The sequence below is a fragment of the Rutilus rutilus genome (genome assembly GCF_951802725.1).
Source record: "Rutilus rutilus genome assembly, chromosome: 18".
Lineage (NCBI taxonomy): Eukaryota > Metazoa > Chordata > Actinopteri > Cypriniformes > Leuciscidae > Rutilus > Rutilus rutilus.
The window spans coordinates 10,724,711-10,740,232 of NC_140231.1; the positions used below are offsets into that span (position 1 = coordinate 10,724,711).

Genomic DNA, 15,522 nt, shown 5'->3' on the forward strand with positions numbered 1-15,522 from the left:
ACCTAAATAACTTGTACTTGAAAATTGAAGTTGTGAATTAATTTGCATTTTCACAAGTAAATTATCAGTGTAACAAATAAACACCTCTCTCTTTCATTTAAAAACGCTCTTCGTTCATGACTATCGGTTTCAGGCATTTTCCAAAGGTTTCTTATCCACACTGAAACGTCGGGAATTCACCCTTACTGCGCATGCTTAAACCCTCACAAAAGCTCACTGAGATCATACAGAAGGAAAAATAAATAATAAAGTTATCACGCAATTCTTCTGGCAGGAGTACATTTTCTGTCAGCTTTGCAGGACTGTGATATGAAGAGTGTGCAAAGTAACATATTTTAGCAACTGGCACAATACCGGTATAAACATGAATATCTATTGGTACAATATGCATCACATGACTAAACATGCGTCATTGTTTTCAAGTACCTCTGGTTTCACAGTCCACACTACAACGCGAAAACGCCGTTTTCAAATTTATCCATTTTGGAGAGCGTTTTCAAAAAGCTTCGCTTTCATTAATAAAAACGCCGTCTCAGGGGCTGTTTACACGACACCGTTTTCAACTAACAACGAAACACTTATAGGGCCCTATTTTAACGATCTGAAACGCAAGTATCAAGCGCGAAACGCAAGTAACTTTGTGGGCGGGTCTTGGGCGCTGTTGCTATTATACTGGCGGGATAAATGACTCTTGCGCCCGACGCAAATCTAAAATGGGTTGGTCTGAAGTAGCTTCATTATTCTTAGGTGTGGTTTGGGCGTAACGTGAAATAAACCAATCAGAGCGTCATCTCACAGTCCCTTTAAGAGCAGGCGCGCTTGTTCTATAGCGGATTCCTATTATAACAGCGGATTTGCCAGGCGCACGCGAGGAGCGTTCACAGCCGAGGAGACCGACGTTCTCGTCAGGGCCGTAAAACACAGAGAAGTGTCGTTGGGGATGGAGAAACACACCCTAATTAACTTCGGTTAAACAGGCGTATGATAATTTGGGTAAATGTGTAAGCTAGATGTATGCTTTTATAATAAACTATCTATCTATCTATCTATCTATCTATCTATCTATCTATCTATCGTAATAATGTATGATTTGCAAAAATGAAAACTGCTGCTTCTGTGTAGATGAGAGAATCGAAGTGTATGCACGTTGTGCACTCGCTACATTGATTATGGCCAAGCATGCGCCCTTAAAATAGCATATAATAACATGCGCAACGCGCCACTGACTTTAAACTAGTTTTTTTCGGTCAGTGGCGGAATTGTTTCCTAAACCTGCAAAATAGCATGAGGGAACGTTTGCGCCGGAACACGCCTCCTCTTTGCGCTGAACCGCCCCCGGGAGCGCAAGTGTATTTCTTAGTTAACCAGACGCGCGTCTGTGGAGGGAAAAGTAGGGTGCAAAATAGGAATGATACATGCGTCGGTGTACAAAGTCAATTGCGCTGGGTGCAAGATAGGGCCCTTAATGCGTTTTGGCCGTTCATTTACACGACAACAGCGTTTCGGGTAGCTGAAAACGGGTTTCAAAGTGCAAGTTTTTGAAAACGGTCTCCGTGTAAACAACAAAAACACGAATCTCTGAAGACGATGACGTCATGCTCATGCGTATTACGTGTTCAGTCTATAGAGTTTCATCGCCATCTAATGGCCTGGCGTCAGAATACAGCTTTTTTAGTTCTTTTCACAGATCCGTGTGAATGGGGATCGTTTTGACAATGGTATCGTCTGCACGCGGAAAACTCAAAGGAAAAACCTCTCCTTTTTAAGCATATCGTTGTCGTGTAAGCGTATCCTACAACACGAAACCGGCGTTTTCAAATTTATCCACTTTGGAGAGCGTTTTCAAAAAGCTTCGTTTTCATTAATAAAAACGCCGTCTCATTGTGGACGGAAGGCCAAAACGGAGAGAAAAAGATGCGTTTTCAAACAAAAAAGTATAATTGTGGTGTTTCCATGACTGTTTATTGCGATTAAAAACGGTGTACGCCACATAGTTTAATGTGAATGTTGTTACTACGATTAGGCTATGAACTTAAATTGCATTAGTTTGATCGAAATATTGTGTTTACATGAGATAGTTTAATCGCAATCTTGCCAAAATTCCATTATAAATCACAATATGAGGGTGCATGTTAACGCACTGATTTTTAATAACTAAACCATTTTAATAATAACACTGGCTCCCCTTTTTCATACAGCACATTACAATATTGTGATGCCTAAGTTGTAGCATTTATAATGATTTATTTTTAATAATTTCATTTCAGACAAAATAATACAGAATTTTTATATTAGCCAATAATTTTGTGACCAAAATACTAATAATAACCAAAAGATTATTTATTTATTTATTTTTGGCATAATGAGGAACTTTTCATTATAAACAAGCCCAAAATACTAGCCTGGTAATACCAGACTCTGCTACTTCACTTTGCTTCGTATACAGAGTCTGGAATGGCATAATAGAGAAGTGTTTTCTCTCTTACTAGGGGGCGCTTGTCTGACGTTTAAAATCATTGGTTACCCGTAAGCCAATCACATGACGTTTGGTTATGGCGTGTGTTATACGCCGGCTCAGCCGCATCTAACTTCCACTGTAAACGCATGTATGATGCAAAAACTAAACCATCGAGCGAAATACCGGAGTGAACATGGCTGTGAACGACTTTTGCAGATTATGTGAAGTAAATCTACGCATCCACCACGGTACAATCAGCATCCACGTCACGGCTCTCAGCCCGCCCTCTGTTCGTTGATTGGCCCGGCCGTCTGAAGGCCGGTGGAAAACTGAAAGATAAGCTGCTATCTCAGACTGACTACAGGAGCGAAATGAAATTGAGCGGAAGTAGGAAGTCTGACGTAGTCAGGCTACCAAAATACACCTGGGATTTTTATTTTGAAATTTCTATGCTTTACTTTTAGCAGCTCATTCAAAAAAGATGAGGGAGATAAAATGTGCACTCATAACCATTCACAATATTTTACAGTATAGACAGCATAAAGTTATGTTTAAGTATAGACAGCACTGTCGTAATTCATCAACATTCCTCATAAGCAATCACTTGGCATAAATGTGAGGTACTCATTTGAGAAATGCTCTGAAACCGCAGCAATGCCATATTTTGAAATTGAACGTGCAGCGCTCACATCTAATTAATGGAATCATGTTTTTTTTTAAGGTTAATAATCACATTAGGCCATATGGTGATTCCTGTTTTTCTGTCCCCAAATTTAAGAATGATAATTTAGACTTCTGCTATACTATTTAAGACATTCCATCAATATAAATCCATGTATTTTTTTTCACTCGTATGAAAAATGAGTTCATAATTTTATTACTAACGTGATATTAGTATCACCAGGCGAACCACAGCAATTTAAGATGGGTATTTTCCTTGCATTTTGCCATATTTCTCTGCAATCACATTTCAGATGGCTTTAAGACACCACAAAACAGCCACAATAAAATGACAGAGAATAAAAAAAAAAATTTGAAAACTTCTATACCAGTGAACAGTTTGTTCATATGACATGAATGTGACTTGCATATCAACACTTACGACATATTTGATATAAACATGAGCTGTGTACCTATAGTCTGACGTAACTCCTCACACAGGCTTATATGAGGGAACTGAAGCATCTGTTTCCATTTCTTGCTCTTGCCTTTTCTGTTCCCACCCCCTCCTGCAAAGGAATCAAGCAAAGATCAAATTAGAGGCAGGAACTGCATACAGGCTCTAAAATGCTATTAGATTACTATCTTAACACAGGTGGGCTTTAGAAGACTGAATGGGATATGAATACGTATATATTATCCTATTATGTGAATAATAATAGGCCATATATGGGTAATTCTTCAATTAGGACACTTTTGAAAGCTTGGAAAAATAAGACTTCTTCAAATTGTTTCATGGATGTTAAAACATTTCTCAGATGTATCAAGTGGATTCTGGTAATAATGCGTGATGGTGTGGATGTTTGACCCTGTGTGATGGTAACAACATTTCTCTCTTTTAAGAGAAGACTTGGGCTGGCTAATACAGCAGATAGCTTTGAACTGGAAATAAAAAGAAATTTCTAAAATGCTTAGAGACTATTCTGGTAATGACACTTAATAAACCTACTCAGTGATCATGATGTAAAAATCATATCTAAAATAGAAACGGTTTGGGAATAAATTGCTCAAATGTTTTCCGTGACGACAATGATAGCAGTTTTGCAGACAGTGATCCTTTATTATAAAAATTATATATATTATATATTTTTTATTTTTTTTGCACATACACACTACCATTCAAAATTTGGGGGTCTGTAAGACTTTTAATGTTTTTGAAAGAAGTCTCATATGTTCACAAAAACACTTTATTACAGGAAAATCAGTAATATTGTGACATATTACAATTTCAAAAACTGTTTTCCATTTTAATATATTTTAAAATGTAATTTATTCCTTTGATGGAAAAGCAGAATTTTCAGCATCATTACTCCAGTCTTCAGTGTCACACGATCCTTCAGAAATCATTCTAATATGATGAACTTTATTATCACTTGCATTGTTGCAACACCCGTTTTCACCCTCTTGGCGAATTCCAAACGATTCAGGAAGGGGCCATTTATAGTGAACAACTGAATCCTTTCTTGAAAGACGATGGTCACTTCAAGGAAGTAATTTAATCATTATGGTCATGTGACCCAGGGAGACAAGTCCTTGCAATTCATTTTTAAATGAAGATATGGCAGGAGAGTTGGAGTTAATGTAAGCAGAATAATTCAAGTTGTTCAGGGCAACACAAGTGCCCTGCTCCCTCCAAAGTCCCCACGTCAAGGGCTCTGCCCTTCGGAGTGAGTAGGGCATAGAGATGCTCACTTGCGATTGGAATTTGCCCACTCTCTGAACGCTCTGTTTTTAGGACTGGGTATCGATACAATTAGAAACCTTTATTTTATCCCACAATGGGGAAATTCGTTACAAGTGTCCCAATTCGATTGAGATTCCGATTCACAAGATCTCAGTTCGATTCGATTCGATTCGATACAATGATTTTTCACTGGCCCCAGCCCAGAAAAAAAGTAATACATTAATAAAATAGTTCTTGTTTTTGACCCATGTAACCTTGTATTGTAAAAAATAAAGTTGACACCGAAATTTTTAGATACCATTGAAGTTTAACAATTCTCGATTCCAATTTCGATACCACAGCTAAAACTACTAGCTAATTTACATTTCAAAGATTATTAAATAGAAGTTAACAGTCAAAAAAAGAACAAATAATTTAACTACAAGCAATAACGCAAATAAATAAATACAATAGAACAAAGATACGAATGAAATAATCAGTGATTTTAAGGGTTTTTTTTAGGTAGGTCTAACCTACAGTCTCAGGTACAGAAATTGAATAAAGTAGTCAAATGTAAATCACTGTACAAATTAAATAGAAGTTAATCCTAATTGAAGTTACAAAAACGTTATTCAGTGAAGAGCAGGGAGTGATTTCCGCAGACAGCAGCAGGAATATTAGTCTGCTGTCACTTTAAGACTAATGCATGGATACAACATAACGATACACATGCATTCTTTCTCTACTGTTTACTTAAGCCATAACCTACAATGTTTACTTGGATACTCGCAAAGGCAGGCATTTTGAGATAAATCTGCGTGAAAGAGAATTCATTTTATTATTTGCGCCATGTCTGAGATGCGCAGCTGTGTTATCTTTCGCGTGAATGCCTTAATTGGCAATTGGCTTGAAAACGCATGCAAGTGCTAAACTTTCGTGACCACGCAGCACTGGTCCGATGATCGGGACAGTGACAGTTCCTTCAACTGTCGGGAACGTCTTTTACGTTGAAATCGACCACATTTTTAAAAGCAATTAATCGAAATTTTTTATTTTTGCCCAGCCCTATCTTTTTTAGCTTTGATTACTTTAAAACCTGCCTTCCGAAAAGCACTGCTCCGATTGGTCAGCTGGCCCCCAGTGTGTTGTGATTGGTCTATCTATCTTAGAGCGTGTGTCGGAAATGTAACGGCATACATAACCATCGAGTATCTGCTTAGAGGCTTCCTGAGGTGCAGCTGTAAACACTGTAACTGTAACTACAATAACTACTGCGTCAGTTTTACCACTCTAAGATTGAGTCAGAGTCCGATAATGACAATCAAGAAGAACAAGCTGATCAACCCTAAACCACCTTTGGAAAAAAAACAGCGTCTCTTGGACATGGCGACAACATATTACTAACACAACTCAACCAGGCCTCAACCAGCCTTTTTTGAATATGCCTTAGGCGGGAATTATTTAAATGAGGAGCATTTTGTGGCGTGTACGTTCGCATGAAAAAACTCAAGACCACAATGGAAGCATTTCAGGGAGTTCAGAAACAGTGCTTACTGATAGGTATAGAGAATAACTTGCTTTGGATCGACTTTTGTGTGCTTTGTAACTTTGAAGACATTTTTCATGCTCAAACAGCAACATTACACACTAAGGAAAGTTGAACTAGAGAACACTGAGAAATTCTGGTCTAACATGAACAGGCGTAAGATTTAGTCCCTGGTTGTACATCTTTACATTCAGCTCGCATCTAATACGTCCCTGGATCGATTTCAGGAAAAGAATCACGCCAATGCCGTGAGAATGTCCTGCTGGCCCGCACTTGTCCTAGCTGACGTCATCAGGGCAGCTCGGGCTCCCCGATTAGAATGACTGGCCCAGGTGCTGGGCCCGGCGAGCTTGTCAACAGACAGCGCAGAGAAAGGTCAGGAAGCGATGCTGCGCGTGGGACACGCTCGTCGGGAATGGAGAGGACTCTTGTGAAAGCTACGGCCAGGTGTTTGCATTGTTGCTAGGTTATGAGCGAATTTGAAGAATAGATTCGACGCTAATGGGATAGGACGGGAGGGCAGAAGATAAAATGATTACAAATGTACGGGAGAAGCTTGTGACTGCGATCTGATAAGAGGTCAAAACACGACTGTACGTCACAGCAAAGACTTTCTCACAGAAGAGACTCTAGATGAGCCCAGTTGAGAAACCTCATTATCTTACATAATCAAAACCTGCTGTGAAAGCCCAGACTTTGCACCTCAACTTACCTCAAAGATATAACTCGACAATAATTGATACGTAAAGTCAGGCAGTGTGCTAAAGGCAGTTCAAACAAATGATCATGATGTAAAAATCATCAAATTACATTTTTGACCATAAAACTGCCACTGAGATGTGCCATGATAACAAATATAAACTTTCTGCTAAAATGATTGTGGTGATGATAATGAAAGCTGGTTTGCGGACAGTGCTTCTTTATTACACAGACATAAAATGTAAAAACACTTTACAATAAGGTTCATTTTAATTGACTAACCATGTACAATACATTTGTTACAGAATGTCTTCATCTTTGTCAATATTAGTTAATAAAAATACAGCTGTTCTTGTTTGTTCATGTTAGTTCACAGTGCATTAACTAATGCTAACAAATGCAACCTTTGATTTTAATAATGTATTAGTAGCCTTAATGTTGAAATTAATATTAACTAAGATTAATAAATGCTGAAGAAGTAGTGTTTATTCTTAGTTCATGTTAACTAAAGTAGTTAACTAATGTTAACTAATGAACCTTATTGTAAAGTGTTACCAAAAAATTTGAGGCTGGAAATATATTTTTATGTTTTTGAAATAAGTCTCTTATTCTCACCACAGCAGCATTTATTTGATCAGAAATACAGGAAAAACAGCAATATTGTGAAACATATTACAATTTAAAATGTAATGGCAAAGCTGCAATCATTTCGTAATGGTCAGAAATTATTTTTATATGCTGTTTTGCTGCTCAAAAAACATTTCTTATTATAATCAATGGAGGATACAGTTGTGCTGCTTAATATTTTTGTGGAAACAGTGTTACATTTTTCCCAGGATTCTTGAATAGAGAGTTCAGTAGAACAGCATTTATTTTGTAACATAAAATGTCTTTAACGTCACAGTGTGCTATTTGCAATTCAAACAAATGGTTTGCAGCGGAGAGATTGCAATGGTACGGATACAGTAGCAAACCTCTGTCATTATCGTTGTGGGAAGTTGCCAAGATGCAAATGGCTTGTGAAATATACTGTTTATGCAGCAGCAGTGCAGAGGTGAAGAGGTTTCATTCACTGTGTGCAAAACTTGCCTCCAGCACTTACCAAAAAGGCCCTGCTTTCATCACACTATTCGCGATATAAATCACCAACAAAGTATAGAACATAGCATATAAAACACTCATCTTCCTTGTTGTGCTTTCTGTTTAACAGCTCTTCTGAGAAAAAGTGGAGCGAGCCCTATAAACCCTGTGGGTTCCCAGCATTGAAATGAAACACCTCCATTGTTAAAACTTCTATTCAACTTTTGACAAAATCACACCGGAACATTCAGATCTGTGTTGGCGCTGCCGCTGATTCAGAGAGAAGTTTTCATATGTAGGTACGAAACAGCTTCACAGTCTTTTCAACCACACAGTATCATTGTTTCTGTGTTACAACAGTTCAGATTATCACAGAAGTGCCGGGACAAAAGTAAACACTGATGTCTACGGTAGCGAATAACGGTCAAATATTACGATTGTATCGATTCCATCGTTACGCCACCAGGCGGACAAGTGGCTGTAAAAAAAATGTAGCCTATGTCATTGAATAATTTGTTCAAGAGATTTGTTCAAAAATGCTGATTCATCTAGAAATGAAACAAGTGAAATCTTCATGAGTGAGTAGGGCTGCACGATTAATCGCAATTAACTAGTGGCGGATCGGATCATTTTTCGGATAAAAAAAAAAAAAAAAATAAATAAAAACAGAAATATATTTATTTATTCCATGGCTTGGTTGAATTCTAATGTAGAATGCGGTCTGTTATTTCTTGATAACAGACCGCTGCTAAGTATAACACACCGTTGCCATGAAAAACAGAGCGTTGCTATGGACGCAGGATTCTAACCGTAGAGTAGGGCTGACGTTGCTTTTCATTTATTCACTCGAAGTTCTTTGATATTACATCAAAAACTAGGCTACTAGCCTAACTGATAAAGTTCACACATTATTTAAAACAAGTGAACAGTCAGTAATAAAATAAGAACAAATACACAAATTACAAGCAGAGATGAATACTAAATAACAAAGTCTAACAGTAGTATTCAGGTACAGAAATGAATAATTTGGCCTAAATGTAAAATAACACTATTTGTTCACTGTAGAAATTAAATATAGTTTAATCTTCGTTAAAACTGTATTTTGTAGTTTTATTAATATTAATGACACAAACAGTAGGAATATTAGGTGTGTGCTGTCACTTAAGACCGAATGCACGGACCAAAAAAACGGACAAACATTCGGTTTCCTTCTCAACTGTGACATAAACGAGAGAATACTTGCTGAGACGGGCATTTAGACGGGTATTTTGACAGGCCTTTATTACCCTTCTGGAGTTTGTTTATGATGGATGGATGCACTTTTTTGAGCTTCAATCTGTTTGTTGCAATTCAAAGGAGACTTTTTATTGGTTGGCGCATAGCCAATGAAATGGGACTTCTATTGTACGTGATGATGTCATGAAACCCGCCTCCTCGTGGACGTTCTGAAACGCTAACATGGCTTAATGCGTTAGACTGTTATTAAAAGTAATAAATGATATTATCAAACTCGGTAAACACCATACTAATTAAGCACAGCCTACTATGTACAGAAAAGCCGATGTGCCCAGAATATGATGAAAGAAAGCAAATTTGTGTTTAGTGCAAATAAACTTGCTGCCTGTGTTTTATTAATAATGTATAACAAATTGTGTTACATCTGACTGCAGTAAATGTGAAAGAAATATATAAAAAATGATGTTTATTCAGCCAGCGCAAATACCTGTGTTTACATCCTGTTTTCGGTCGAAGTCCAAAGTAGTCGATTGTCGAGTTCACGCGCATAGGTTTAGTACCTATGATCACGCGCGTGAACTCGACAATCGACTACTGTGGACTTCGACCGAAAACAGGATGTAAATACAGGTATTTGCGCTGGCTGAATAAACACAATTTTTTATATATTTCTTTCACATTTACTGTAGTCAGATTCACCCGCGTTCACTCCGAAGGAATCACTCACATGACCTGTGCACTTGTAATGACACATCAAGGATGTTAAGAGGCTAAAAGCAGGTTTAAAACTTGCCCCATTGAAGTCAACAGGGTGCAAATTTTAAAAAGAGGATAACTCTGTGTAGGAAACGTTGTTCTCTGTACTGACAGCACTCCAAATGTACAAAAAAATTAGCTCAATGTTAAAATTGACCGGAGTTCTCCTTTAAGCGTTTTCTTGGTTTTCTATGGGAGGGAAATGCTTAACGTACAATTAAAGGCGCTGCGTTCATATTCTGTGCTCATTTGCTTTTCTGAATGCTTTATTAGTAGGCATGGTGTTTCCTAAGTTTGGTCTTTTAATACCACTGTCTTAATTAAATGCGTTGCGTTCATATTCTGTGCTGATCTGCGTTTCTGTACATAGTATTGTTTAGTATGGTGTTGTTTACTGAGTTTGATAATATAATTTATTTATTTTAATATCAGTCTAATGCATTAAGCCATGTTAGCGTTTCAGATCTTTTTTTTTATGCAACAAAAAAATATACAAAGATTTGTACATGCATATACACCTCACAACAAGTAGAAAATAACATACATAAGAATATGTAAAATCAAGTAGGTCGTGCCAGGGGTTTAGCATTTATTCTGGGATCATCGGCTTTTCAGTACATAGTAGGCTGTGCTTAATTAGTATGGTGTTTACTGAGTTTGATGATATAATTTATTACTTTTAATATCAGTCAAATACATTAAGCCATGTTAGCGTTTCAGAACGTCCACGAGGAGGCGGGTTTTATGACATCATCACGTCCATTTCATTGGCTATGCACCAACCAATAAAACGGCGCCTTTGAACAGGAGGATTATTTCATAGTATTCTATACAGTGATAAAGGCTAGGCCTATGTCGTTTAGCAGCACTGCATTATAAATAGATTTTATGACATGTAGCGCCGTTGTGCTTCGGGTGACCAGAGTTCGAGTCCCGGCTCGTGGACCTTTCCCAATCCCATCCCTCCTCTCTCTCTCCCACCTTGCTTCCTGTCTAGCTACTGTCCTATCCAATAAAAGGCAAAAACGTCAAAAATAAATCTCTAAAAAAACACACACACACACACACACACACACACACACACATACATACATATATATATATATCATCATGAAAATACCTGAGAAGGCTTGAAGAACTCGGATAAACCAAAGTCGTGTGTTTATTAGTCATGTTTAATCAATCAAAGCTTTTCAATCTTTTGTTTATTCAGCTACAGCAATAGTATGATGCCCACATAGACTCAGCGACCCCATAGGCTTCAATGGAGAAAAGTGAAGTCAATTAGAAGCACTCACTTCCTGATGGCTGACCGTACTGCGCAGACTCAAACTGAGCTTGACGACATAGATGTGACGTGAGCAACCTGTCTGACAGTTGTAAGTCTTCTAGTAGCTGTGCCATGAGAAATCTGAATCATTCCCTTCCGAATCTTGCAGAGACGGAGAGCGTGAGTAGGAGCTTTCCATGAGCTAGGAGCAGGAGCAACTTTATGACTCTCTATGGGCTTCTCCCTTGACTTTATGCCTCCACGTCCCCCCGATTGCCCGCGAGCTTCTCCTCCTGTCTATCCGGTAATTTCTCTACTGTGCGACAGAGAGTCGCGTGGTTGGTTATGACGCAATCGTTAGCCTATTTTTACAAAAACTGCTTCTACGGGGCCAATAACGTAAGATACAAGGTAATGGAGCCTTTTATACATTGTCGTGTTTCTTTAGAAATAAACAATGGATAAATAGAGTCTTTAAACGCCTCAGATGTAAAGTTATTTGCTGTCAAAGTGACGCCAAAATGAATAGGAGTCAATGGAATGCTAACAGCAGGTGATGGCTTGCTAACCATTGGCAGCCCCCTGGGAAGGTACGCTTTCCGGGTGCTGGATTACCCCCTTGGATGCCCATAGGGATTTCCTGGAATGATGCATTATTGTACTTCGGTGGTGCATATTTGGAGTTTCTTCGCGAAAGCGCCCTCTGGCCTTCAGGAGCAGCATTTACTACTGATCACAGAGCTGTGTTTCAAGCAGTGCATAAAATTTCGCAGCCTCTGCACAATCGAGATCAATTTAATTCCGATTAATCGTGCAGCCCTATAGGTGAATCATTGAATCATTCATTCAAACCGAATTTTTTTTAGATTAATCAGATTAATTAAACATTTTAAATAGATTGTGGCATTATGACGTTATTTTGTTTAGTTGTCTATTCAGAATCATAGGAGAATCGTGATCTGTTTGAAAAAAATTATTTATCTTAATTTATCCAGAATCGTGCAGCTCTAGTAGAGAGTATAAGGGAGTAAAGTAAACAATAAGTTAAATATGTGTTTAGGGTGCATTTAAGGTGAGGTCAGAGTAGCTAAATTTCTACATTGTCAATGGCATCAAACCACGCAGCTTTATGTTGGTCAGCACAGAGAATTTGCGTGACCAAATTGAACATGCAAAAACTGCGACGGCGAGAGGAATTTATTTTGCCCTCATGTGAATTGCATATTTTTCTATTGGAATGACTCCATTTTGTCTGCAAAATTTGACCATCCAATGGATAAATGTGACTGCACCATGCACATTCAATGGAAGTCTGCTGCGCAAAATGTACAAGAAATTCCACTGCAAGTGCATTTCTGTCATCGCTTTATTAATTAGTTTTTACAGACTGAGGTTGAAGTCAAATTCCTTTAAGGGATAGTTTACTCCAAAATGTAAATTCTGTCATTAATGACTAACCCTCATGTCGTTCCAAACCCGTAGGACTTTCGCTTATTGTCCCTCCATTGACAGCTACAGTACGCAACTACCAATTTAACGCTTCAAAAAGTTCATAAAGAGATCGTTAAACTAATCCATATGAATTGAATACGAGTGGTTTAGTCCAAATTTTCTAAAGAGACACAATCACTTTATATGACAAACAAATTGAATTTAGGCTTTTATTCACATTTCACACATCAATTGTGGTAAACAGAAGCTCAAGTATGTTCACCTGACGTGAGAGAACCAATGAGGTTCATTCTCGTGTTTCGCTTTACGTTTGAGCTTCAGTAAGAACCAATGAGGTTCATTCTCGTGTTACGCTTTACGTTTGAGATTCAGCAAGAACCAATGAGGTTCATTCTCATGTGTTACACAGCATGTTTGAGCTTCTGCAAGAACCAATGAGGTTTGTTCTCACGCATCAAGCAGGTTCGGTTGATCTTCTGTTTATGTTCACTGATCAAAGCTTATATGTGAATAAAAGCCTAAATTCAATCTGTTCATCAAATAAAGCAACTGGTTCTCTTCAGGAAATTTGGACTAAACCGCTCAATTCATTTGGATTAGTTTTACAATCTCTTTTTGAAGCGTAAAAGCGGTAGATGCGTAGACTGTAAATGGAGGGACTGAAAGCTTTCAGATTTCTTCATTTGTGTTTCGAAGACGAATGAAAGACTTACGGATTTGAAACAACATGGGGGTGAGTAAATTATGACAGATTTTTCATTTTTGGTTGAACAAAAACCTTTAAACTTTAAAATTGCCATGAAACAGAAGTTGCGATATTCTTTTCTTCCCAATTGTGATGTATATCCAAGTGAAACAAGAATTGATTGTTTTGGTTTGTTATTGGTTGATCTCATGTGACTGACAGGTTGACCAGTAACGGTGTCATCAGAGAAGAGAAGAGATGTCGCTTCAAGAGGGAGGGAAAGTTAATTTGATTAAGGATTACGGGGGCACATTATTATTATTTTTAATCAATGATGTGCGCAGATAAATAATTTCTAATAAATACTACAATATTACAATACTGCGAAGCCAATTTTGATCAGATAAACAAGCAAGTTTCCCAAAAGAAAAGAAAAATGAATGTAGTACAACCATAAATATAGAGCTCTGCCTATAAGCTAGTGCTAAATATCATCTTAAAAAAGGAGGAAACAACACATTAAGCAATCATACAGCAGTGACAAAACTGAAACCATCTATGGAATAAGACAGCTTTCAACATTTTAAAATGTCCTAATGTTAACAACTGTCATTTGTAATACATTGCCTGGTATATTTAGTATGGGCCTAACTACAAACTTTTTTGTGTGTATTTATTTTGTAATAAACGTAAAACTACAAAAATTACCATATGCTTCTTACACTTATTTGTATTATTTCATACTGAATAAAATGAACTACAATCACAGCGGTCTTTTAGAGACCTTGTGGCTGCCATTGTTCGTTTTCGTTACAAATGTAACGTTAGTAGCCGAAGTGTGCAGCGCAAGACCGTACGAACACGGACGAGAGAAAATACAGCAGGATTCCCTCATGTTTGAGAAATACACCTGCAGAAAAAAATGATAAACAACTGAAAGTGCCTACTAGACACCATTTTTGACTATCAAGTAGGTAGACAGATCAGTATTTTGAAAAACACTTTAAAAAAAACAGAGGGTCGGTTAAATCAGAGGTTCAGTTAATTCAGGCGCTTATCTCGAGCACACAGACACTAATGACTGTTGTCAATATATAACACTTCAGACAACACAGTGTTTATCGCTTCTCCTTTATGCGGAAACTCACTGGACACTAGAAATGTCGTAAAATAAAACCCAAACAGGGTTTTTACAGAAACGGAGATGTTTTTTTGATTGACAGGTCCATCTTTTTTTTTGCTCAAGGTTAGGAACACAACACAAAGCAGGCGGCGAGCAACACACCGTGATCAATGTGTAACTCTCGGGTTGATTCGTAAATGAATAAGCATCATAACGCATGCATTCTTTGAATTGCTCTTGTCTTTTTTGGCCTAACTTCCTTTAGGGGAATCCCCCATCGTTTTGAGCCAAATAGCACGGCGTTTGAGGAACACAGCTGTCAAAAGTGACAATGATCAGGCGGGCTGTCATGTCTTACCTTCTCTCGCCTTCAACAGAACAGTGTTGGCCACGATATTCTCGAGCTCCATGTTTCCTGGGTTGCAGGCAGGCACCGCAGGCCCAACCTCGTCGCCGGGTTGGCAGTGTATGTATGTGTGTGTGTGTGTGTATGTATGTGTATGTGTGTCCTCCCCCGCTCCCCCCCACGGCGGAATATTATTAACCCTGAATTACTCTCAGCTCTGCCGTTTCGCTCCTCTGATTCCCCGCCCAGAAGCTTCGGACTTGCGTCGATCGTAGAGCCTACTATGGCAAAGGCTGAGCTCATGAATATTAATGAGACATGCTGACGTTGCTTGGTAACCAACCCGGAGCGTCCTGCTTGAACGGTCCTGTGGAAAACAAAAGAAGAAGAAGAAGACATTAAAAGAACATTACTTTCCCGCTGTATGTGATTGGTTTAGCATATAAAACGAAGAACTGACATATTTTCAATCAGGTGTACAGTATTAG

The 15,522-nt window shown here is 38.1% G+C and overlaps 1 protein-coding gene across 1 annotated transcript in view; it reads right to left on the reverse strand.

Moving 5' to 3' along the window:
* The window catches only part of grk6 (G protein-coupled receptor kinase 6), a 57,132-nt gene extending 41,816 nt beyond the window's left edge, over nucleotides 1-15,316 (reverse strand). The window contains exons 1-2 of the mRNA XM_084387338.1: nucleotides 15,047-15,316; nucleotides 3,592-3,687 (exon numbers count right to left, since the gene is read on the reverse strand). Of these exons, the coding sequence (XP_084243464.1) occupies nucleotides 3,592-3,687; nucleotides 15,047-15,098 (148 nt within the window). The 5' untranslated portion in view covers nucleotides 15,099-15,316. The remainder of the gene's footprint in view (nucleotides 1-3,591; nucleotides 3,688-15,046) is intronic.
* Between the last annotated feature and the right edge of the window lie 206 nt (nucleotides 15,317-15,522).